The sequence below is a fragment of the Panicum virgatum genome, chromosome 2N (assembly GCF_016808335.1).
Source record: "Panicum virgatum strain AP13 chromosome 2N, P.virgatum_v5, whole genome shotgun sequence".
Classification (NCBI taxonomy): domain Eukaryota; kingdom Viridiplantae; phylum Streptophyta; class Magnoliopsida; order Poales; family Poaceae; genus Panicum; species Panicum virgatum.
The window spans coordinates 41,261,732-41,285,601 of record NC_053146.1 but is presented as its reverse complement, the minus strand read 5'-3'; the positions used below and the strand labels follow the sequence as shown (position 1 = coordinate 41,285,601).

General features: G+C 49.5%; 1 protein-coding gene and 1 pseudogene across 1 annotated transcript; both read right to left on the bottom strand.

The window, feature by feature from the left end:
- Positions 1-9,016: 9,016 nt before the first annotated feature.
- Positions 9,017-11,373, bottom strand: LOC120658836 (putative cyclic nucleotide-gated ion channel 7). Its single transcript, XM_039936994.1, has 2 exons — positions 10,489-11,373; positions 9,017-10,369 (listed from the first exon to the last, which is right to left on the bottom strand). Exons 1-2 carry the CDS (start codon positions 11,371-11,373, stop codon positions 9,017-9,019), a joined length of 2,238 nt encoding a protein of 745 aa, XP_039792928.1.
- Positions 11,374-19,984: 8,611 nt separating this feature from the next.
- On the bottom strand, positions 19,985-20,112 carry LOC120663173 (annotated as a pseudogene).
- Positions 20,113-23,870: the final 3,758 nt, after the last annotated feature.

Here is a 23,870-nt window from a genome sequence, read left to right as displayed (position 1 = left end):
AGTAGTCGCGGAGAATTAGGGATGCCTATGTTTACTTTTGGTGGTCTCACGTTGAGCTCGGCTGACCATATGTCGTTGGGCTGGTTCCTGTAGTTCGAGGCTGGGAGGGGAAAGGTTGGTGTGTGAGATCCAATGGGGCCTTTACGTGCCGTGTTGGTTAGGTCTACCTTGCAAGGTTAATTCAAATCGATTCGCCGTCAGTCGCTCTCGGATATGAGCACCTTGATCGCAGCACCGCATCGTAGTGATACAATATAGAATATGGATTATACATTTATCATGATGGTTACATTGAATTATAATATATTTGCTCTACCATGTATGCTCTAGTTAGTTTAAGCAAATATTAGATTATAGTTAATCTATATAGAATTTGGAGCTAAAATATTGAAAATAAGGATCCACCTTTTAGATATTTTTTCTGCAAAATAAACCACCAGCCAAATGTCTTGCATGTCTAGATATGTGGGCTAAGTATACCCAATAGTCGGGTAAGTCTTGCTGAGTATTAGTTGCTCAGGGTTTGTTGTTTACTCTATTTCAGGTTTAGGAGCTAACTAGGTGTCATATCAGTGGGCTCGATGTGGCGCCTTATCTTCACGTCTTGGTAGTTCTCGAATTATTTAGTTTGTTTTATTTATTCTCTAGTAAAAATGCTCTGTAAGTTAGATTCTCTTCCGTGTTGTCACTTCGGTGTTGTCATTTCTTTTGTAAATTTTAAATTTAAAGCGGTTTTGTAAAAGTCTTAGTTTTAATTACTATTTTTTGTAAGATTTTATCATTCTGGTACCTTCTGCGCTCGCCTTCGTGTGAGACTTTTGGTTTGTTTCGATCGGCCTGTGGGTTGGAAACAACCTGTCAAGTTACACTTAATTGAGCTATTGCGCCAAAGAATGGCGGTTACGCTTAATTATGCATTTTAACTCGGCATGTCTGTCACACTCAGTTCCACAAAATTCATCGAACCGAGCCATCCCACTTCGACAGCGTCGCTCCCCATGGACGGTGATTGGTTGATACGGCAGCGGAGAATGAGACGCAGCCATCGTCACGGATCGAGGTCCGGGTGGCAGAGCTCAGTGTGGAGGCGACGGGCCGAGCTTGAGGCAAGGATGGCGCTCGGCGTGGGGAGCTGCTCGGGTGGAGGCGGAGTTTGGCGCGGAAACGGAGCACTGACGGTGGCTGAACTCGGCGCAGTGCGAGCTCGGCGCAGAGGGCGGATCACTGACGGCAGCGAGCTCAGCGCGAGGGCGGAGCGGGCACGACGGCGGTGGCGGCGGCGGCCGAGCTCGGCGCGAGGGTGGGGCGACGCGGAACCGGCGGAGCTTGGCAGCGGCCGAGCTTGGGGCGAGACAGGAACGCTGGGGGATGGTGGAGGGAGCTAGCTGCGCGGTGTGGGAGGAGCCATGGCTGAGCTCGAGCATGGTGGAAGAGAGATGGAGAGAATTGGGTGACTGACATGCGGGTCCTCTATAACGGTGGATAACATAGCATTGACACCTCCCATCCCCATACTTCCAACCAAAGAAGAAATGGAACGGCTCCATCTCTCCATCCAAACACAATGCATAGAGCCATCTCATTCTTAAAATCAGGGATGGAACCGTTCCATTCTATCTCTAGATTTCCTCGACAAAAAATGTCACCTTTATTAATATCAGCTTGATTATAAAGCATGCAAAAAATATCTGATATCTTGTATATGGAATGTATAAGAATCATATCTTCCGAAAACTTCTGAAAACTGATAGTAGCTACCTCACGGGATTAGTAGCTAGGAATAAAATTCGGCATAAGCAAAAATGTTTTGCCGGAAAAGTAGACTGATCTTGTGGCAAGAGGCCAACCAGCCTAAGAAATCGCTCCAACTGCAGCCCAAGAGCTTGAAGTTACCACGGCATGCTGCTCTGCTTGACTGCTTGCATGTCTCCCGAGTCTCTAGTGTCGTCTCCCGGTACTTCTAGACAGACAGCACCCCATCCCCTTCCACCCTCCGCCAGAACACTCAAGCAGCAGCGCGATAGGGAGAAGCAGCAGATCTCTGGCAACTCGCAGTCCTCCGTCGAGCCGCAGCAGCATCGAGCGAGGGAGGGAGGAAGGAAGGAAGCCATGACGGAGCTGTTCCATTGGACCGGGACCAGCATCCTCCACCCGCCGGAGGTGCTGACTCGACCGCATGGTTTTAAATCACTGGCTAAGGCATTTAGCGGCAATGCTGCCGTTACGATGTTTAGCGGGCTATAACCGGCATTTAGCGAGCTATAGCCGGCTTTAGCGGGATAAATGCCATAGCGATTGCCCTTTATAGAGGCTATAGCCGTCTATAGCGGAAGCTATAGCCGGCTATTTAGAACATTGCTCGACCGCCTCGCCGCCGCGGATGGCGCCTGCCGCTCGTGTGGCCACCACGGCGCGCACCATCATGGGCACGCGCGCATCCACGGCCTTGGCGGTGGCGCGCCGGTGGACATCGTGGATGTTAGCTGAATAATCCCGTGTGCCGGTTAGTTAGGCGTTTTTGTTTTCCGTTTGCTTTCTGTTAAGATCAGAGCGCGGCTTGGGGTCTGTCCGAGTCGCGCGCTAGGACGGCGAACTGCGCGCTGGATCGTGCGCATCAAGGTGCGTGTGGGATGGCACACGCGCTGCCGATCGTGGCACGCACAAGCCGGATCGTCGGCCGTTTACTGGGCGTGGCGATCGCTAATAAAAGGAAGAGAAAAAACCAGAAAACGCTGCGGCAGTTTGAGCAGCACAAACCCTTGTGTTCGTGTGTGCGTTTATTTTGTTCAGCCTGTGTCCACTTTTGTTCGTGTGTGTGTTCATCTTGTTCGTCGCCTCCGGTGATCATCTTCGTGCTCGTCGCACTCGGTGTCCACCTCCAGCAGCTCGCGTTCCGTGCATCGGCGACCACCGCTCGCCAACAGTGGAGACCCTTGGGGAGTACGCCTTCCTGCTCGACGTCCCCGACGGCCACAGCTTCCCGGCATGGGAACGCTCCGTTGCGGACTACGAGGCATCCGCGATGCAGCCCAGGATCTCGGTGAAGCCGGGGCTCTTGGCCCTGTTTGTTTTCTCTTTTCTGAACCTTATTTTTCTGAGAATTAGGATTCTGAGATAAGCCTGCTGCCTGGAGAATCGGCTGTCTGAATAAGCTGAGTGTTTAACAATCCTGATTATTTTGAGCCGATTCTCCGAGTTAAGTGGTAAAATGTCTGAAATGCCCTTGAGGCTGATGACATCTCATTTTTTTCTGATTACGAGTAGAATTCAATTATTCTTATATTTTTGGAGTATATTGACTACATAATATTACTATTAGATCAAATAGATTAATATCACAATATACCAATACATGTTCCAGCACTATTTTCTAAACTACGAGTACATAAATGATGGATACAACTAAATCACGAAACCATAGCGGTAGCATTCATATCGACATCATCTCCAGTACCGCCATCATCTGTCTTATCATAAATTGGATGAGGACTATCATCTTCAACATCTTCTTGAAAATGCGGATCTTCTAAGTCACATTCCTTAATGAAATTGTAAAGTGCAATACAAGCAACTATAATCTTGGACCGCTTGTTAACTGGATAACTGGGCAAGTTCAAGAGAATGTGCCACTTCATCTTTAGAACTCCAAATGACCGCTCAATCACATTTCTAAGGGATGAATGTGCATGATTGAACACCTCTTTAAATCCCACTACTTGGTGACCATGACGCCATTCAGAAACATGATACCTTTGTCCCTTGTAGGGTACAAGAAATCCTTTTCTATTAGCATATCAAGAGTCAACAAGATAGTACTTTTCTGCATATCAAATTTATGTCATCTTATGTAGCAATGAGGAATTATTTATCAAAAAATAAATTGCACCGCAGCTTGTTCTTACCATGAGGATGTGGAAATTCATCCTTGTATGTGAGCAGCGTATCCAATAGTAAACGAGTGTCATGAACAGATCCAGGCCAACCAGTGACAACAAAAATGAACCGCATATCAAAGTCACATACCGCCATCACATTCTGTGAGGCATACCCATGGCGGCTAATGTACTTGGGTTGCTCACTTAATGGCATAGTCACCGGTATATGAGTACCATCTATTGCACCTATGCAATCTTCGAAATGCGGACAGAACCTAGCCTCTTGCCGTTTAGAATGGATTGTTCCAAATTGTGGATCTTTTGGCCTCACAATATCAAAAACTAGTCACAGAATGGATTCAAGAACTTCTGCAAATTTTCTACTAACAGTTTCTAATGATCGCCGAAACTTATTCCTACATTGCCTAAAAGATTGAGGTGAACCACAAGCCCATAAAAATATTCCTAAGGCTTCCTTGCTAGTGTATCTCCTACTAGATCTCAATCCATAATTTTGAACCAAGGTGTCATGAAGCCGTAAGAAAACTGACCTTCACATTCGGAACATGTCATAACAATCAACTGGGTTTTATAATGTTATCTCAACCCATTGTAATCCGGTTGTGATAGGAATTGAGGAATTATCTATTGTCTTCTTGTGCAAATTGCCTGATGCCATCCAATCCAAAGCAATCATTGCAACCATGAAATCGTCATCATCATCACTAGACTCATCAACAACCATGATATTTTCAGACTCAGAAGTGCCTCCAGATTCATTAGATCAACTAGAAGAACTCATAGAATGAAAGCATGTGAAAAAGTAATAATTAGCAAGCCAAGTTTTTTATTGGTACAGCACAACTGATAAATGTCTTAAGATAAAAATACTCCAAAGTCACACACAACAAATTTAAGGATGCAAGAAAAATGTCTCACACTAGAACATAAGGATAATAATAAAAAAGAACACACTAATGCTTCTTTCTGTTCTCCCATGCCCTCCTTAGCCAACTCAGCCTTCCATTTGGTGTCTTCAATGTAATGAATACATCACGGTTCTACTTCTTGGTAAAAAGTTGTGTAGCATAGAAGTGCTCATCACTCCATTCCTCAGCCCCATCATTAATGAATTGCTCCAGCATACTTCCAATCTCATCTCAAACAAGATCAACAACTTGTGAAGTAGCAGAGTGTTTACTACTCTAAGCTTTAATCTCATATGCTTCAACTAAACGCTTCATGCATTGGTCTCTGAAAGTCTTCTTCTTCTTTCCCTTAGGTGACTAATGTGCAGCCCTTTTTCCTGCCCTCCTCTCTGTACTAGTTCCAATCCCACCTATCTCTTCATCATCATTACCCGCAGCATCACCCTCCCCAACTTCATCATCATTGCCATGCCCTGTTGGAACATAAGATGTCTCATTTGTAACTATAACAGCTTCAAACATTATTCTCATTTGATGCTCATGCTCAAATGGTACAAATCTGAAATTAGCCGTACATCCTGGCATAGCCTACAAAATATATTAATGCATTCATTAGACAATTTGTTCAACAATACAAATTTTTCAGTCACAATGTATGTCTCTTAATGTATTGCGCACCTGTTCTTGTTTCTTCCACCAATCATCATCAGCAACAATACAACCAGTATTAGGATCCCTTCCCAATCCTGTGGCTCTTAAGTTCAAGGTCTTCCATTGTGTATACTTTTTTTTTCCAGTACATCCCATCGGTTCTTCATTTGCCCTTCAGTGTATGGTCTTTTGGTTCGTTCAAAAAATTTGCGAACCAGATTTGCATATCCCACATTGTTCAAACATTGTTGATGGTGATTGTGCGCAAGAACTTCTTCGCAGCAAATATCATTGAAAATTTTGGCGGCAAATGAGTCCCATTTTTCCACAACCTTTCCTGATTTTTCCATCTAAAAATACAAGATCTAGTATTTCAAAAAAAATATGTACTACCAACTACCGCCCAATGCACATCCCACCAATGCACAAAAAATATGTATCCATCCAGCAACAAGGGTGGCAGCGTACCTTGGAGTGGCGGTGGCACACTGCAGGGGTGGCGGCGCAGCACTGCACGGGTGGGCGGTGCACCTTGGGGGCGGCAGTGGAGCATGGCATAGGTGGCGGCGGCGCACTGCAGGGTTGGGACCGGCGTCAGGGCCGGCGGCGCTACTCCAATCCGAAAAAAGGGGCGGCGGCGTACTTCTTGGGGGAGGCGACGGCGCATGACAGGGGTGGTGGCGGCGCACTGCAGCCCAGAGCCGGAGTCAGTCAAGGCCGGCGGCGCTATTGCAAGCGAAAAAAAGGTGGCGGCGCACCTACCTGGGAGCGGCGGTGCACCTTCCTGGGGCGGCGACGGTCCATGGCAGGGGCTGGCGTCACAGATCCATGGTCAGGGGCGACGGCCGGAGCGATTCTCGTCGCCGGCGCAGGACAGGGGCCGCGGGGAAAGGGGCGCAGAGGAGGGTCGACGGGGTAGGGGGCGCAGGGGAGGGTTGGTCCGAGAAGAAGGGTGTATCGGGGAAGGGGGCGCATGGGCAGTCGGCAAAAAATCGAACTGCTTACCAGGTGCGCGAGCGGAACGACGCTTCTCAGAAAATCTGCCCGCACGTTGGTTTGCAGCATCCGTGGGAATTGGCGGCCCATTGAATCGAAACTTAAGCGAACCGTTTGGGTGTGCTTCTCGATTTTTTCCATCCAAAATCGGAATAAAAGCAAAAACAAACACCCCCCCTTGTCGGCAGACGCCGCGGCGCAGCTGCGCAAAACAGAGAAGTCCGGTGCGGTTGGAGATGTTGGCGGGTATAAGATGCGGTGAAAAAAATCGTTTTGGGCAGAAACACTCTCCAGCTCGCAGTTTCTATAGGTCTACTACCCCCTCCACCTCCCTGAATCCCAACTAGGGATGGCACCCGCGGATGCGGTTGCGGGTTTGGCGAAAAAACACACCCGCAGGCAAACCCGCGGGCTGTGAAAAACCTGCCCGCAGGTAAACCCGCGGGTGTATTTTTGCACCCGCACCCGCAAATTTCGGGCGGGTTCGGGTGCCCGCAGGTTTAGCAACAGGTATAATAAGAATGCACAAATTCCTCAATTTTAATAGTCAAGCAGCACATTTCCAAAGTAATAAGAGCAAACTAACAATAAATCCGTAAGTTCAAAGTACCAAATTACAATTCAGCATAGTAGTAGCACCATAAATCCACAATTAAGTGTTACAATACATCGAACAATCAACATAGCCACATAGGGAGAACTACTACAGTGATTTTTTGAAGTCCACAAATAATTCAGCACCACACCACCACTACCACCCGGTGTTCGCTGGCTTGCAATTGCAGGTCGCAGATCTGCTCGCCGGCCGCTAGCTGGGGCGTGAGGGCTGGAGGCCTGGGCGCCTGCCGCTTGCCGCTTGCCGCCTGGGCCGCCGGTGGCCAGGCGGCGGGCTGCTACAGCCTGCGGGCTGCCTGTGCTGGTCTGGGGACGTGAGGAGCCGAGGGCGCTGAAGCCTGGAGGCCAGGCGCCTTGGCCGCCGCCGGCCAGCCGCCTGGTCACTGGGATGGGGAGGTGCCGAGGCTGTAGGCCTAGGAGAGGAGGGGTAGGCGGCAGCAGCCTGCAGGCTGCCCTTGCCCAGGTGGGTGGCGGCTGAGTGAGATTGTGAACATGTGAGGTGCGGGGGTGGGATCAGGTGAGTTAGGGTTAGGTTCTGATATTTATATGTTGATAAATGGGCTGTGCCAAACTGATATCTGGGCCAGGGTTTAGTATGGTGCGGGTGCAGGTTTCACCCGCGGGTAAAATTCTAGACCTGCGGGTAAAATTCTAGACCCGCACCCGTGTATTGCGGGTGCGGGTGGGGGTGCACCTGTGGGTTAAATTTCAGACCCGCATCCGCATCCACCGGATCTAAAATCCGCGGGTACCCGCATCCGCGGGTGCCAATTGCCATCCCTAATCCCAACAAGTGGGTACAACGGGTCTAATTTGGGTGAGAATTGTTTTCAATTATTTTCGATCTATATAGTATAGATTTGATCAAACTTAGACTATTTTTACGTAGGACAAAGAAAAATATCTTATATTTCAAAACAGAGGAAGTAGCTAGCTAGAATAGGAGTTTCTGTTGCCATATGTGTCTACCACCACATCACTCAAAAATTATAAAACAAAAGAAATAGATGGTGAAGAGATTTATTGCATAACATTAAAGTAAGAAGACCAGCAACAGCTCATGGTGCACTTCATCTGCATGTGAGACCTTTCCTTTGGCCATCCTTGATCCAAAAATTCATCATCCAGCTGCAGCCATCCCAAAAAAGTTGACCACGAAGCAGCAAGAAGAAATCGAGAAATTCCTGTGGATGTGACACAAACATATATTTGATTGAGGTAACATATAGCAACACAATATTCAGATCAAGTCCAGCCTCTTCAATTTCACCTACACCACAAAGGAAAAAGGAAAAGAAAGGAGGGCGTATGAATCGGACTGCGGCTCACCTTGCTGTGATGTTGTGCTGCTCCGCCTCCCCATGCCCGCGAGACCTACAGATTTGCTTGACCACCGCCATCCTCTAAGCCGCTCCTCACGATGTACATCAGATTGGTTATTCGGAGGCAGAGAGGGAGTAGATTGGAGGAAGAGATTGGAAGGAGGCGCCATGGCAATCTTCCGGGGAAAAAATGTCACTGGATGAAGAAAGGTGGGGAAGAAAGATATTTCTACCCTGTGTGGAGCCCATCTTAGTATTGAACATAGTTTTAAATAGCAGACTAAGGGGTTTAACGACTGGACTCAAAAAACAGCTAATAGCTGGCTAAATGAAGCTATGGCGGGCCGGGCTATAGCGGCTAAATTACACGAGTTTAAATAGTGGTACCATACCTCAAATAGCTATAGCGGGAGATTTAAAACATTGGTATTGATTATTGAATATGGGTGGACAACGTTGGAGCAATATGCACTATAGCTTTACCATGCAATTTTGAGTAGCCTATACACTAAAGCTGCCCTCAGGTTCCAAGATTGAAGTACCATTTTTTTAGTTTCATCAGTTGTATGTATATAAAAAAACTTACAGATAATAATAAATAATTTGACGACCGACGATATGCTCGAGATCAGTAGTTCATAGATCCGAAGTCCGGCTCCGGCGGCTTGGGCAGCATGATGAGGCTGTCGGTCCTGACGGATCGCTGCCGCTGCACGCCGCGCATAGCGTTCTTGGCGAACCTGGACACGAGGAGGGTGGTCTTGAAGCGGCTGGTGGAGGCCCCCGACGCGTCCGCCTCGTCGGCCTCAATCTCCTCCTCCTCCCGCCGGCGCTGCTCCGCCGCCTTCCGCTTTAGGTGCCTCCTCCAGGCGGCCTGTATGAAGCAGGACGCCCAGGTCCGCCACTGCTGCGAGTAGAACCTGAAGGTCTGCTGCAGCTGCTTGCTGTGCAGCCGCCGGAACTGGCCGGCGACGAACTTGAGCTCCTCAGCGCGGAGGGCGAAGGCCTCGACCTCGGAGATGGCCCTGACGGTGCGCGTGGAGAGCGGGAAGTTGGCGGCGGCCTTAGGGTCGAGCGCCCACGTGAGCAGCTCCTCGCCGCAGAAGTCCCCCTCCTTGAGCAGGCCCCGGTTGTAGAAGCCCATCCGGCCGCCGTCGGTGGTGGAGCTCTCGAGCCGCCCCCTGATGATGAAGAGCATCTCGTCGACGGGGTCCCCCTCCCGCACGATGTAGGTGGACTCGGTGCAGAGGCTGGGCTTGAGGCGCTCGCAGATGGCGTCGAGGAGGCGCTCGTCCATGTTGGCGAAGAGCGGGACGCGGCGGACGAGGCGGAGGCAGAGGTGGCGCTTGACGTCGCGGCGGAGGTCCTTGGGCAGGCCGCGGACGAGGCTGTCCTCGTCGACGCCGCGCGTCTCGAGCCACTTGTACTGGTTGTGCCGCCAGACGCGGTCGCGGAGGTCGTCGGGGAGGACACGGTGGTGCATCCACTGCTCCGAGTCCCGGCGCTTGAGGCGCATCTCCTCCAGGCGGAGCGTCATGGACTGGAGGTAGGTCTGCATGTTGCCGATGAGGAGCGCCATGAGGATGAGGCCGACGAGGGCGAGGGTGATGGAGAAGAGCTGCTCCCCCTTGTAGTGCGTCGTCTCCAGGCCCTGCCCGATGGTGCTCAGGTTCTGCAGGCCCCACCACAGGCAGAAGAGGATCTTGGCCGTCAGGTTCTCGGTGGAGTAGATGCCCGACTGGATCGCCGTCGTGTAGATGCCGTAGGGGAACCCCGTGCCGGTCCGGTCGACGGGGGCGCACTCCTGCTGCAGCACCTGCCGGATCATGGTGCGCCACTCGAGGAATCCCGACTGCCCCTGGGTGCCGCCGCCGCAGTACATGTAGGTCCGGCACTGGTGGAAGTTGAGGTTCAGGCACTTGTCCCGCCAGCAGTCGTCCAGCCGCTCGATGGCCAGCAGGTACCAGAACGCCCCGACCATCTATATATGTGTATATATATAATAAAATAAATAATTGAGTGATTATATATATATATATATATATATATATATATATATAAAATTGCCACTGATGATGCATAGATGGACGACGGACGGACGTGGCTGGCCAGCATGTAGAGGAGGAGGTAGAAGGCAGCGCCGCCGAAGGCCGTCTCGGCGAAGACGCCGGCGGTGCGCTTGAGCTCGGAGGTGATGGGGTAGAAGCGCACCAGCCGGGGAACGTACTGCGCCAGCACCGTGAAGAGCAGCGCGTTCTTGGTGGGCAGCAGGTCGGCGCCCTTGGGCCGGTTGAGGAAGTTCCAGATGGAGACCTGCGGCAGCGGCAGCACGGCGAGGAGGTCGACGGCGAAGAAGCGGCGCAGGTAGCGGCGCGCGATGGCTGCCGAGTCGATGACCAGCTCGCCGCGGCCGAACACGCGCGACGACGGCGCGATGTAGGCCGTCCGGAACTGCAGCGCGATGCGGGAGAGGTAGAAGGCGTCCACGGCGGTGCGCACCACGGTGGCCACCGTCGCCAGGTTGCGGTCGAAGCCGATGCAGGTGTTCTTGTCCGTGTACTTGACGGCGAGCAGGTAGAGGAAGAGCGGGTCGATGGCCACGGAGACAATGCAGGCGAAGACGAAGGCGCGGTTCATGCGCGCCAGGAACGCGTCCTGCGGGTCGAACACCTTCTGGGACATCTTCCGGAAGTCCTCCTGGAAGACGAGCCCGATGCTCTTGAGCCGCTCCGACCGGTTCATCACGCCCGTCGCCACGCGCACCGACCGCGCCCGGAACTTGGCCGCCGCCGCGGCCGGGTTGCCGGAGAAGTAGCTGTCCATGTGGAACCCGCCGCCGTGGCCGTGGTCGTGGCCGCCGTGCCCGTGGTGGTCCATGGCCCGCGCGGGGGGGCTCGCCGGCGCCTCCTCCTCCTCGTCCTCGAGCCTCACGAACTTGTCCTTGCGCCCGTTGATGAACTGCGTCCGGTAGCCGCAGCCGAACATCCTCCTGCTCCCGCGCTACGGGACATCATCCTCCACCACCATCCGAGGATCGATCCACACCTTGGGAGATGGATGATCAACGCTGTGGCCGGAGCGAGATTCCTTTCGATCAATCTTGCAGATCGACTCAGCTGCATGCGATGGCGATCTCGCAGACGATTATTGCGTCCTCCGACTCTCTCGCGCGTAGGATCAGGGGAGGGAGGCGAAAGCCGTGAGCGGAAGTAGCGGCGGCTAATTAATGGACGCGACCGAGGCCCTCAAGAAGCTACACGTGGCGCTGCATGCCGACACTCTCGGTCGCCATTGCCCAATCGGGGGCGGGGGTGGCAACTTTTCTTGTCTGTTGAGCACTTGCATTGGGCTTCCGGGCTCCGGTTACCGGTTGGTTCACACGCTTTTTGGAGACGAGGCAGACTCAAGTGGCAAGCGCAGCAGCATCTTTCTCATCCGCCCGCTGCCTCGGCCACTCGCCGCCGCCGCCCATCGCCTTAGCCTTGCGCACCGTCCGGATCGACGACGTCAAGAGTCGCGTAGCGTACCCTCAAGGTCAAGTTGAATCAAGAAACCCTCAAGTCGGATTAATTATGTTTGACGCAAACAATCTTCTTAATTTCCTTCATGGAGGAATCAGGTGAAGTGAAAGAAGCGCGAGCTGACCGAAGATGAGCTGCCACAAGTTCAGCCGTCAGTATCTGGTGTCGAGCGCCGGGCGTCCGTTCCACCCCAATCTGGGCTCCAAGCTCTTCGCTGACAAACATCATGGCGATCACAAGAGCAGCCTCTACATCATGGACATGGACCCGTATAAGCAATGCATGTCTCCTTTAGCTGGGACAGTCTGTGGTACAGAAAAGCCATGGAGACAACGTACATCTCGATAGGTCACAGGCCGATGCACGTCCAGCGATATGTAACACCTAGACTCTGGCCCATATTCGATGTGGTTGTGCTATGGGCCGATGTGCCATTTCAAGAGCCAGCCCAAGGCCCAAGTCATGGCAGCAGTAGCTGTAGAAAAGATCCGACACCAACAGAACGAAGAGACAGAAAATTGAATCGGAGAAAATCCCCAAGTCGTCGTCTTCCTTGGGGAGAAGCGGCCAGGTGAGCTCGTCGAGATCCTCACGCCTCGGTCCTCACCGCCGGTGGCCACGGGGTGTGACAATTGGTATTAGAGACGGTGTTCCTCGGCATTGGGTTGCCGGCGCAGCAGTCGAATCAGGTCCTTGCCTGCGACGACGCTCGACCATGTTTTGCCCGCCCACCGACTCCCTGTCGCCGGCGGCCACCGCATAACACTGGTTAGCCGTTCCGGCGCTGTCGTCCACAAATCGTCGATCACGCCGCTTAGGTCTATAGTTGGGGGTCGATTTGGGGTTGTTGTCAACTACGGCGCCACCGAAACCTTTCGGCAGACGGCGTGGAGAGATCGGCTATCGGTGGGCAGCGATTGGAGGCGGTGATTTGGTGCGCAGTGGAAGTGTGGTGGGGCTGTAATTCTAGGGGATCTAGCCTCAACGCCATCCGTTCAGATGCAGTCGGAGCCATGGGCAGCGGTTAGTGGAAGCGATTCTCAGCATTATCCCGGTGCTCATCTGCTCATGTCGTCAGTGCCACATGTGGCTGTGGTTTCTGAGTTGCTCAGAGAAAAGCACCACAATGGTACTATATGGGATGAGGAGTTCCTGCAGAGTCCTAAGTTGGACAGTTGTTTGTTGGAGCAACTAGCCCTGGGTGTGGATGATGAGGACATAAAGAGCACACTTGAACTCAATTCCATGATGTCAACTAACTCTACACATGTGTTGCTCGATAGAATGCCCCACCAGGATGTGGTGTGGGATGTGGAACTTTTGCAAGGAATTGATTGCCAGGATGGTCTGTTGCAACAGCTAGTTCATGGGGTGGATGACCACATGCAGTGCAAGACGGTTCACCCAATGCTGTCCAAGAGTGATGCAGGACTGGAGTTCGATGAACTGCCTCACAAGGATGTCATTTGGGACGAGGACATGCCATCTGACCTTGACACGTATGAGGAGTTGTTGGAGCAATTAGCACTCGATAGTGATTACCTGATTAAAGAGAATACAAAGCCAATTGTTGTGTGGGAAGTTGATGAGATGATTGAGCTCAAGGTGGCTGACGGTGATAAATCCAATGTGAACTTGCAGCTGGGATTGCTTGAAGCTGATTTTGGTATGATGCTGCCATCTACAAAATCAGGATGTGATGCTGATCACTTCTCTCCACAATGTCCTAAACAGCATGACAAGGACAATTTATTCTTTGTTCTTTATGAAGCATGTGTTGGCCAGGAGATGAATTGTGACCATCAAAACCTGGTAATCTTCGAGGAGAGGCAAGAAAAAGGTAGTGCTCAATATATGATAACTGAAACACCATCATGGAGGCTAAATGCTTTCAGCACAGTGAACCGTGATATGGAAGTTGATCATTTAGTTTTTGACAACATACCTTCATGGAGAAGAACTGGTTTTAGTCCACGGAGCTCTGAGCTGAAAAGGACTTTGCGTGATATTTTTAACACACAACTCAGTGATCAAGCTTTCAAGTTTGAATTATTTTTGGATGCTTACTTGCTGGATGTGGAGTACCAGGGATGCATTTCTATTTGGCAATGTGATCCTGGCATTTGGAGTTATCTTATCATGGGATTATCCTTGAGAATAAGTGAAATTTCAGTCCTAATTCAGTTCATTCAGAAGTTTTCAGCAATATTTAGTTTGCAATTACTACCTTGTACTGTTGGCATGAAGTGTGATCCTGAGTTAGATGACTGTGGGATTGCTTCTAGTATGTGGGAGCTAACTACTATGCTGATGATCAGTTTGCAGAAACACTCTCCACATGGGAAACAAGAACCATCCATTCAGTATAAATTTCAGGAAGGCAATGGTTTCTATACAAATCTTATCATCCCTCCAAATCAATTGAGTGAGGTTGTTGCAGTGTGGTTGACGTTCCCAATTGCTGTGGATTCCATGTTTGAACAAATGGACACCAAGAGGATGGGAGCAAAATTATACAAGTGCAACATTGTTGCTGGTGTGCTAGAACATGTTCTGTCTCTGAAAATTTGGCAGCATTTCCTTGTGTCGGGAAATGATACAACAACGCAGGTTGCCGAGTTGATCACTAACAATTTGCTTGCTCATGTGGATGATACATCTCAAACCCTTGAGATTTGTGTGCTTGAAAAGATACCATCATGGAGAGGAAATGGTTTTAGTCTAGGGAGATGTGAGCTAACAAGTTATTTAAGTGGTACCCCATTGCAGCTGGCTGATAAAGCTATGAAGTTTGAGTTCTCTTCTGCTACTTATCTGAAGGATATAGAGTATAGGAGTCTGCGCATCTCTTTTAGGATTTGGGACCCAAGTATTCAGAAGTCTAGATTGAATGATGCTCCTCATGACTGCCTACACACACAGCTTGTTCAGATTATATGGCATACGGAGAATACACGGAGGCATGCATGTTGTGCAAGGCATGATGTTGCTTGGGGACAAGCAATTCGGCGGGGCGGAAGTGTAACACCTAGGCTCTGGCCCATATTCAATGTGGTTGTGCTATGGGCCGATGTGCCATTCCAAGAGCCAGCCCATGTGCCATTCCAAGAGCCAGCCCAAGGCCCAAGTCATGGCAACAGTAGCTGTAGAAAAGATCCGACACCAACAGAACGATAGAAAATTGAATTGGAAAAAAATCCCCAAGTCGTCGTCTTCCTTGGGGAGAAGCAGCCAGGTGAGCTCGTTGAGATCCTCACGCCTCGGTCCTCACCGCCGGTGGCCACGGGGTGTGGCACGATATAGTTTCATTATTTTTAAAAAAAAACGATAGAGTTTCAGATCTCTGAAAACAATAATGGTCTTCGTTACAACCCCTTCAGCATTGGCTGGCCACATGACGATCTTGAGCAGTGACGGGGTCCCTCAATCTGAACATATCAACTGTAACCTAGGATCAACGGCCTTCTCATCCAGGTTAGAATATTAATAGAACCCTGTCCATCCGGCCGGCAGAGACCGTCCAAACAAGCGGATACAAAGCTGCCACCCACCGCACGCTCTCGCTCCGTTTGTGGCAGCTGGGCACAGATGGCGCACCTGCACGTCTGTCGGCCCAAAACCAGGAGAGTTGGCCCAACCGGGCGCACACCCGGAGGAAATCCTCCTACACCCCAAAAGCTAGCCCAAGAGGTGAGAGACTCCCCTCACTTTTATGTTGGTTCAACTCTCCCCCCACAACCAATGTGAGACTAATCCCAACAATCTCCCCCGTCACACATTGGTGCCCCTTAGCACTGACCGGGCCCACACCACAGTCCACCAGTGACCGGCTCCACACACGAGCACATATGGGCCTCACACCCGCGGTCCACCACTGACCGGCTCGACACACGAGCACACACGGGCCTCACACCCACAGTTCACTGGGCTTCGGGCCTACACCACCCAAGTGTGCACGGGCACAGGAGATTGCGGACCCAGCTCTGATACCAATTGTCGGCCCAAAACCAGGAGAGTTGGCCCAACCGGGCGCACACCCGGAGGAAATCCTCCTACACCCCAAAAGCTAGCCCAAGAGGTGAGAGACTCCCCCCACTTTTATGTTGATTCAACTCTCCCCCCACAACCAATGTGGGACTAATCCCAACAACGTCTCCTCTGCCCTTCTCCCCCAAACAATTTTATCTTCACCCCCAAAACCAAAGCGTGCACCTTTGCCGTCTCCATCCCCATCCCAGCACGTACGATCCAACAGCAAAACTCCATTTCCCCGTCCGCCCCGCCACAGCTCGGCGACGACGGCAACGTTGGCAGCCACCCGTGCAAACCGCGTGCCACCACACCGCCCGCGCCTCGTTTGTCCACTCCTCGGGCCGTACACCGGCCACCAGCTATATATAGACGCGATCGACATCTCCACCTGCAAAATAAAGCTAACTTGCTTGGTGCGCTAGATCTCAGGTAGCTAAGCTAGTCATGAACACCGGCACCATCGTCGTCCCCATGGCGAGATGCCCCAGCAGGATTAACACCACTGCTGCCGTTGGCCGCCGGAGGAGCTGGTGCAAGGTGGCGGCGGCGGCTGCGGCAGGGACGACGGCGTCGGCGAGGTCAAGTCTCTGCTCGGAGACCAGAACAAGCGACGACTACTACAAGTTGCTGTCACTGGAGAACCGGGCGGACGTAAGCGCGGCGGACGTAAGCGCGGCGGACATCAAGCGCGCGTACCGGCGGCTGGCGCTGCGGTGCCACCCCGACGTGTGCCCGCCGTCGCGGCGCGCCGAGTCCACCGGAGCTCTTCCTCGAGCTGCGGCGCGCGTACGAAACGCTCTCGGACCCGGCGCGGAAGGTCCGGTACGACGCCGGCATGCGGGCTGGCGGCGGGGGCGCGGCGCGGCACGGCGGCGCTGGTCTCGCGAGGGACGTTTGGGAGTCCCAGCTCTGCGTGCTGCGCGCGCGCTCCGAGCAGCGCCACAGGGCGAGGACTGGCCAGCAGCTGGTCTGATGGACGGCACGCATGACGACAAGCGATATCTTTCACGATAGATACACATCGATCGAGGTCGTGTTCTAACTCATTCTTTGAGGGCTGTGCGATTGCATTGTGACATTGTGTAAAGTGACAGGTCATAAATAAAATTCATTGATCACTGTAAAACTTCCATCGTACACAAAACAAACTCCTGATTCAATGAAACCTGTCATGACAACTTCTACGGTTAGATAGTAGTATATATGCCTTGGTCAATTTTTGTTTAGTAATACTAGAGGTAGGGCATCCGATCGAATCGGATGCCCCACCCACCTTCCTGCACACCTGCCTCATGCTTTTTACTTCCCCGCTGCTGTTACTCCGCTCCTTTCTTATCAACTCATCTTCCCTCCAGACTCTTCTTCCCGAACCACCTGCTTCCCTGAGCAGCGCCGCGCCTCCTCCTCGGTTCCATGCTCCCCCCCTCTCTGCACGCATCCGCTCCGCGTGGGCGCTCTAGTGGTGGTGGCAGCTGTAGAAATCAATGGAACGGCATACCCATGAGGGCGCCGGTGATCTTTATTATATAGGCCGGTAGATGACCGACTCAGGTGGGATACAAAGTAGAGTCCATGTAGGACATCGTGTACATGAACAATATATGAACTCGGACTCTAAAGTCCGTATCCTATTACTCTTACAGCCCCCCTCAATCTAAACCGTGCAACACAATTAGCCACTTGCAAGGTTAAGATTGTGTCGAAACTCTTGAAGCTGTCGCAAGGTTTGAGCCTTTGTAAAACCATCCGCCACTTGATCATTGGTGGAAATAATGCGAACATCCAGGAGCTTTTGAGCAACACGTTCACGAACAAAATGATAATCCACTTCAATGTGCTTCGTGCGAGCATGAAAGACTGGATTGGCTGTTAAATAAGTAGCTCCTATATTATCACACCATAAGATAGGAGGACGAGACTGCACAACTCCAAGTTCATCAAGCAAAGATTGAACCCAAATAACTTCAGTAGTAGCATTGGCCAAAGCTTTATACTCAGCCTCCGTAGCCTCCGTACTTGACCGAGAGACGGTAGCTTGTTTCTTGGCTTGCCAAGAAATAAGAGTGGCTCCAAGAAAAATAGCAAAGCCACCCGTGGACTTGCGGTCATCCGAGCACCCTGCCCAATCAGCATCTGAGAAAGCACTAATTCCTTGAGATTTAGATGCAACAATCTTTAAGCCAATATCGATGGTACCACTGATGTACCGTAGTATTCTCTTGACAGCACTATAATGCTCTGAAGTGGGACAATGAAGATACTGACAAACCTTGTTGACAGCAAACGCAATGTCAGGACGTGTAAGTGTAAGATACTGAAGACCCCCAACAATGCTCCGATATCTCTTAGACATGTCATCATCCAAAGGATCACCACTATACATAGAAAGCTTCTCAAAAGCCGAAAGAGGAGTAGACATAGGCTTGCAATCTCGTAACCCTGCTTTGAGCAATAATTCACGAGCGTACTTGGATTGTGAGAGCAACAAACCACCATCAACAGCGGACACTTCAATTCCCAAAAAATAATGGAGTGGACCAAGATCTTTTAAGGCAAAATCATCTCTTAACTGATGCAGTAGACGATCAACAGCTGAATCACAAGAGCTGACCACAATAATGTCGTCAACATATACCAACAAATAGATGATATCATTGCCATGACGAAGGAAAAATAAAGATGTATCAGCTTTGGAACCTTTGAAACCAAGATCTTGTAATTTGTTGCTCAACCGAGAGTACCAGGCTCGTGGCGCTTGCTTGAGACCATAAAGGGACTTGTCAAGTTTGCAAATATAGTTTGGATAATCTTTATCCTCATAACCAGGCGGCTGTTTCATATAAACATCCTCCTCCAGAACACCATGGAAGAACGCGTTCTGAACATCTAGTTGGCGAATACTCCAAGAATTTGAAACAGCTAATAAAAGTACAAGATGAATAGTAGCTGCCTTAACAACAGGACTAAACATGTCCTCATAATCCAAGCCGTACCTTTGTTTAAAGCCCTTTGCAACAAGACGAGCCTTGTAACGATCCACAATACCATCAGCTCGATGCTTGACCTTGAAAACCCATTTACAGTCAACAACGTTATTGGCTGATGAAGACGGTACAAGATGCCATGTTCTGTTGCGTTGTAGAGCTTCAAATTCGGAGTCCATGGCAGCCTTCCACTCGTCTGATTCACTATGATCCTTTGTGTAAGACAAGTTATGATTCCTAAGGACTCGATTAACAATAGGAGATGATGGATGGCCGAGACGATAGTGCCAATGTGTAGATGAAGGAGTGGTGACATGATGAACTTCAGAAGTATGTTGAAGAGGATAGAGCCCGTCACGACATTTACCATATAGAAGGGGGGGGGTCTTCGTAGCAAGATCCTTAACACAGAAGAAGGAAGGATGAAATTCAAGAAAAACATCATTGTTAGAGGTGAATTGATGCACTGAGATTAAGTTTTTTATAGCAGCAGGAACATGAAGAACATTATTGAAAGAAAAATCACGACTAGATGTATGAAAAGTAGTATTGCCAATATGATTAATGCTCATACCTTTGCCATTGGCTGCATGAATCTGCTCTTGACCATTATACCTCTCCCGTGTGGATAATTGCTCAAGAGAATTGGTGATGTGATCTGTTGACCCCGAGTCGAAGTACCAATTTGTATCGACTCCATATGAGTTTATAGCTGTGGATGCAGACTGCCGAGGTGTAGTCCTAATCGGTTTCTGACCTCCATCTCGTGGGGCAACATATTTCTTGTTGAACCTATACCAACAGTCATGGACAGTATGTCCCGTGCGCTCACACAATTGACAGACAGGGAAGTCATCAGAATCAGCAGCACTAGGGGATCCTTGTCGTCGAGAAACAGACGGTCCTGAACCGCCACATCCAGAAGAACCACCACGGCCAGATGAAGAACCATGACCCCAACCCCGAGGGGCACCACGGCTCTGGTCACGCGATATAGTGTTTGCCGAGGAGTAGGACCAAAAAGTATCAAGACTCTGCTGCCGGAGACGAGCTTCATAGGATAGAAGTTGAGAGTAAAGATCACCAAGAGAGAGAGTGTCTTTGACTGAAACCGAAGACACAAAAGGATTGTAGTCAGAGTCCAATCCATTGAGAATATAACCAATGAGGTCATCGTCTTCAATCTTCTTGCTAGCTGCCGCCATCTCATCTGCAAGACCTGTCATCTTGCTGAAATATTCAGCGGCAGAGTAGTCTCCCTTCTTCTCTCTGGCTAACTGAGATCGTAGCTGCAGAATCTTGGACCGAGACTGTGAGGAGAACATCTCCGTGATTGACTTCCATAAGGAAGCAGCGTGTTCATGTGATGACACTTGCACCAAGATCTCTTTGGTCAAGGTGGATAGAAGATATGCGAGGAGCTGCTGATCTTGAACGATCCATGTCCTGTATGCAGGATTATCGACCTCTTCATCGCCGCCACCTTGTTTCGCAACACGTATCGTTGCCGTTGGTTGGACGACGGATCCGTCGAGGATGCCCATGAGACAAGAGCCTCGAACGACAGGGAGAACTTGCACTCTCCACATGAGTAAATTGGCGCGATTGAGCTTCTCTGAGATAGGGATGCTGAACATCACAGAAGCTGACGTCGAACTTGATGAAGCCATAGATGTCGCCGAAAAAAAATTTGCAATATGCAACTAGATGTATTTGGTTGGAGAAGGTGGCTCTGTTACCATGTAGAAATCAATGGAACGGCATACCCATGAGGGCGCCGGTGATCTTTATTATATAGGCCGGTAGATGACCGACTCAGGTAGGATACAAAGTAGAGTCCATGTAGGACATCGTGTACATGAACAATATATGAACTAGGACTCTAAAGTCCGTATCCTATGGCTGGATGCCACCGCGGGCGTAAGGGCGCATGGGCGCTGGACCTCCCTTCCACCTATGACAGCGGCTTGAAGGAACAAGAGGGCAGCGACGTCAAGCGGGGCCTGGCATTGGCCGTCCATGTCGTGCGGGAGTGCTCGCGGGGGGCCAGGACTGCTGCTCCCCCATGCCTTCCCCTGCCCCGGTCGCCGCTCCCCCACCAGGGGCCAGCCACGTCGGCTGTCCGAAGGAGCTCCGGGCCGCGGTCATGGCGGGCAGCTCCAGAAGGTTGCAGAGGAGTGAAGACTGTGGCTAGGGAAGCACCAGGTGGTGATGTTGCAGTAGATATATATATCATGATATTGCAGTAGAGATTTTGGATGTTGCAATGGGTACCTCGTAATGTTGCAATAGAGATTTTGGGATGTTTGAGGAATGGTGCATCAAACATGCATTCAATGTTGTGGCGGAAATTTTTTTCCTCATAATACGATGTTTACATTGAGCTATTTTTTTTCATATTTTTTCAGTGTTGCAATCTTTTTTTTTTATGTTTCAGATGTTTTGTTTTGATGTTGGAACGGAGTATCCGATCCATGGGATGTCCAGGCGCTAGTAACTCCATTTTTGTTTCATCATGACAAAGGAGAGGAACCCGATCAGTTTTGTATAGAGATGTGCTTTTGACTATTTCTCCGCACAACAAAACTTGCGACCCAGTTTCAGTCCTACGAACTTAGCCCCTTCACCATGCATCCCTACAATGCGCCTTGAACTAGTAATTAGTCTTCAGTTCTTCACTGTCCATTCCTTTCACAGCTTGACGTCGTAGAGCGTCTCGTAGGCGCGCCACAGCAGGTGGACGAGACGACTGAGGTGAGGCTGGTGGTACGACGCGGTGTGGACGTCGTCCTCGCCGAGCTGTTGCGGGGCGCGCGTACGGAGGCAGAGGTGGACCGGTGAAATGGAGTTTTCCTGGTGGATTGTGCGTGGTGATGAAGACGCCAAGGATGCACGCATCGGTCTTGGGCTCTTGGCTAAAAGTTTTATGGGCAGAAGGACCAACGCGCAGGTGTGCCATTTGGGGTTCGTCAAAACTGAGCAGTGGTCAGTGGACAACAAAACGACCACGCGCACGGGTGGTGGGGCTGGTGGCAGCTTGATCCGCTTACTAATTATTGTTCAAATTAGAAAGTAGAGACTAAATTAGGATGAACAAATGATTCATTGGTTGAATGAATGAACAATATGATTACATATTTATACATCGTGCATGAAATCATACTTGACGAATTGTTAGTGGAGACCACATTAGATTAATGATAAACACCATGAGGACCAAGTTTCCAATCATAGCCATGTCATTGGAGATAATATGATAGAGATATACATGTGTTGTTTCTTAATTTTCTGATATTCAAAGATCAAATGATGCATGCAAAAATGAAAGCAAGTTTGGCCTGTTTTCTCTGCTTGTAACATAAAAGTCTAAGGCCTGTTTGCATCCTCAGAAACAAGCAGAACTAGAATCACTTTCTTGCCTGATTGGCTGCTCCAACGCATTGGAAAGTGAGATTCCAAGCCTTTCAGAGCCTCGAATGTTAATTTACCGGCTAAAGAAACAGAGACCAATTCCAATCCATGCCTCATCTCCTCCAGACCCACCTCTATCCCTGAGCACGAGGCTTCAGCAAGACTATATTTGCAACATGCACTGACTAAAGTAGTAGACATTAGAACAATTGAGCAAAGCCAAATTTCAGTCAGCCAATTTATGGCCAATACAAATTGTTGCACTGAACTTAGACAACATGGAAATAACAAGTCACAAAAAACACACTTATAGTTGAACATCAGTGAACCTCCATAGGAAATCAGATTGCACGACCAATTCAAGAAACAGAAGAAAAATATGGCATTCACCAGCCACTGCAACCGCATGGCAAAGAGATATCTCAAAGTTTGGCACTTAAACACCCTTTTGCAACATTTTGCTGTCGAAACCTTAACCTGAAAGAAAAACTATTTTCTTTGTTAGTTATTTGGGTATGCAGAATACACACCACCTTTTTGCTTCAGAATACACAATCATACATGCACTATTCAGCCTCTAGGCTCAAAGAAACAAATACAATAGTCAAAATCTCGTAATCGCCTGGAACATATTTTCTGAGGAACTAGTTTGGGAAAAATATCTGAATCTTATATAGAAAAGTCTACATGCAGCTTACATGAGGGCTAAGTTCAGTGATCGTTCCAACCCATAAAGATAAAAAAATGAATCAATTATTCACTTCACACCATCTCAAATAAGGAATACACTAAGATCTTGACCACTACTAGCATCACACTAACTTATTTCGATATTGACCTTATATTTGCAATAGACATGGATATTGAATACATGTACCATTCCAGTCTACTGATTTAGACAGCAGTAGTCCCATTCTTGAGTTGATTTCATGATTCTCCTACGAAAGAAGAGCCATTTATTTTCTGTTTTCTCATATAGGACAGTGACCCAAGATCTGTGCATAGGCCCATACATGTTGAATATATCTACGGGGTGAGAAGCATCAGAGAAAAATGACTTTGTCTACATGATTTATTAGTGGAACTAGAAAGAATCATGTCAGGTTAACTAGGCCTGTCTGTGCAATTGACTAAACATGCTAAACGAACTAGAGCATGGCAAATTCCAAAGCATTTGTTATATGCTATATTGATCCCTTATGAATTCCCGCCACCATGTTATTCAAAAAATGTTCCTTAATAGAAAACAAACAATGGAGACCATTTTTTGTCATAACAGCCAGTGACCATGTGCTCTATGCCTCTATAAGACATGCACAAGAATTATGTATCGTGTACACTGGGTGAACTAGCATTATCTAATAAATGTCAATCAAATTATCATTAATGCTTTAGTACCCTTCATAGAGTAAACAGGACAAGATTAGTTTAGGAAAACAGGATAGAATTTGAAGAAAATGCATTGGTCGTTGTAAGCTATATAATTGGTGGCTTAAGTTCAGGTATTGAGATATTGGTCTTCATATACAAGCAT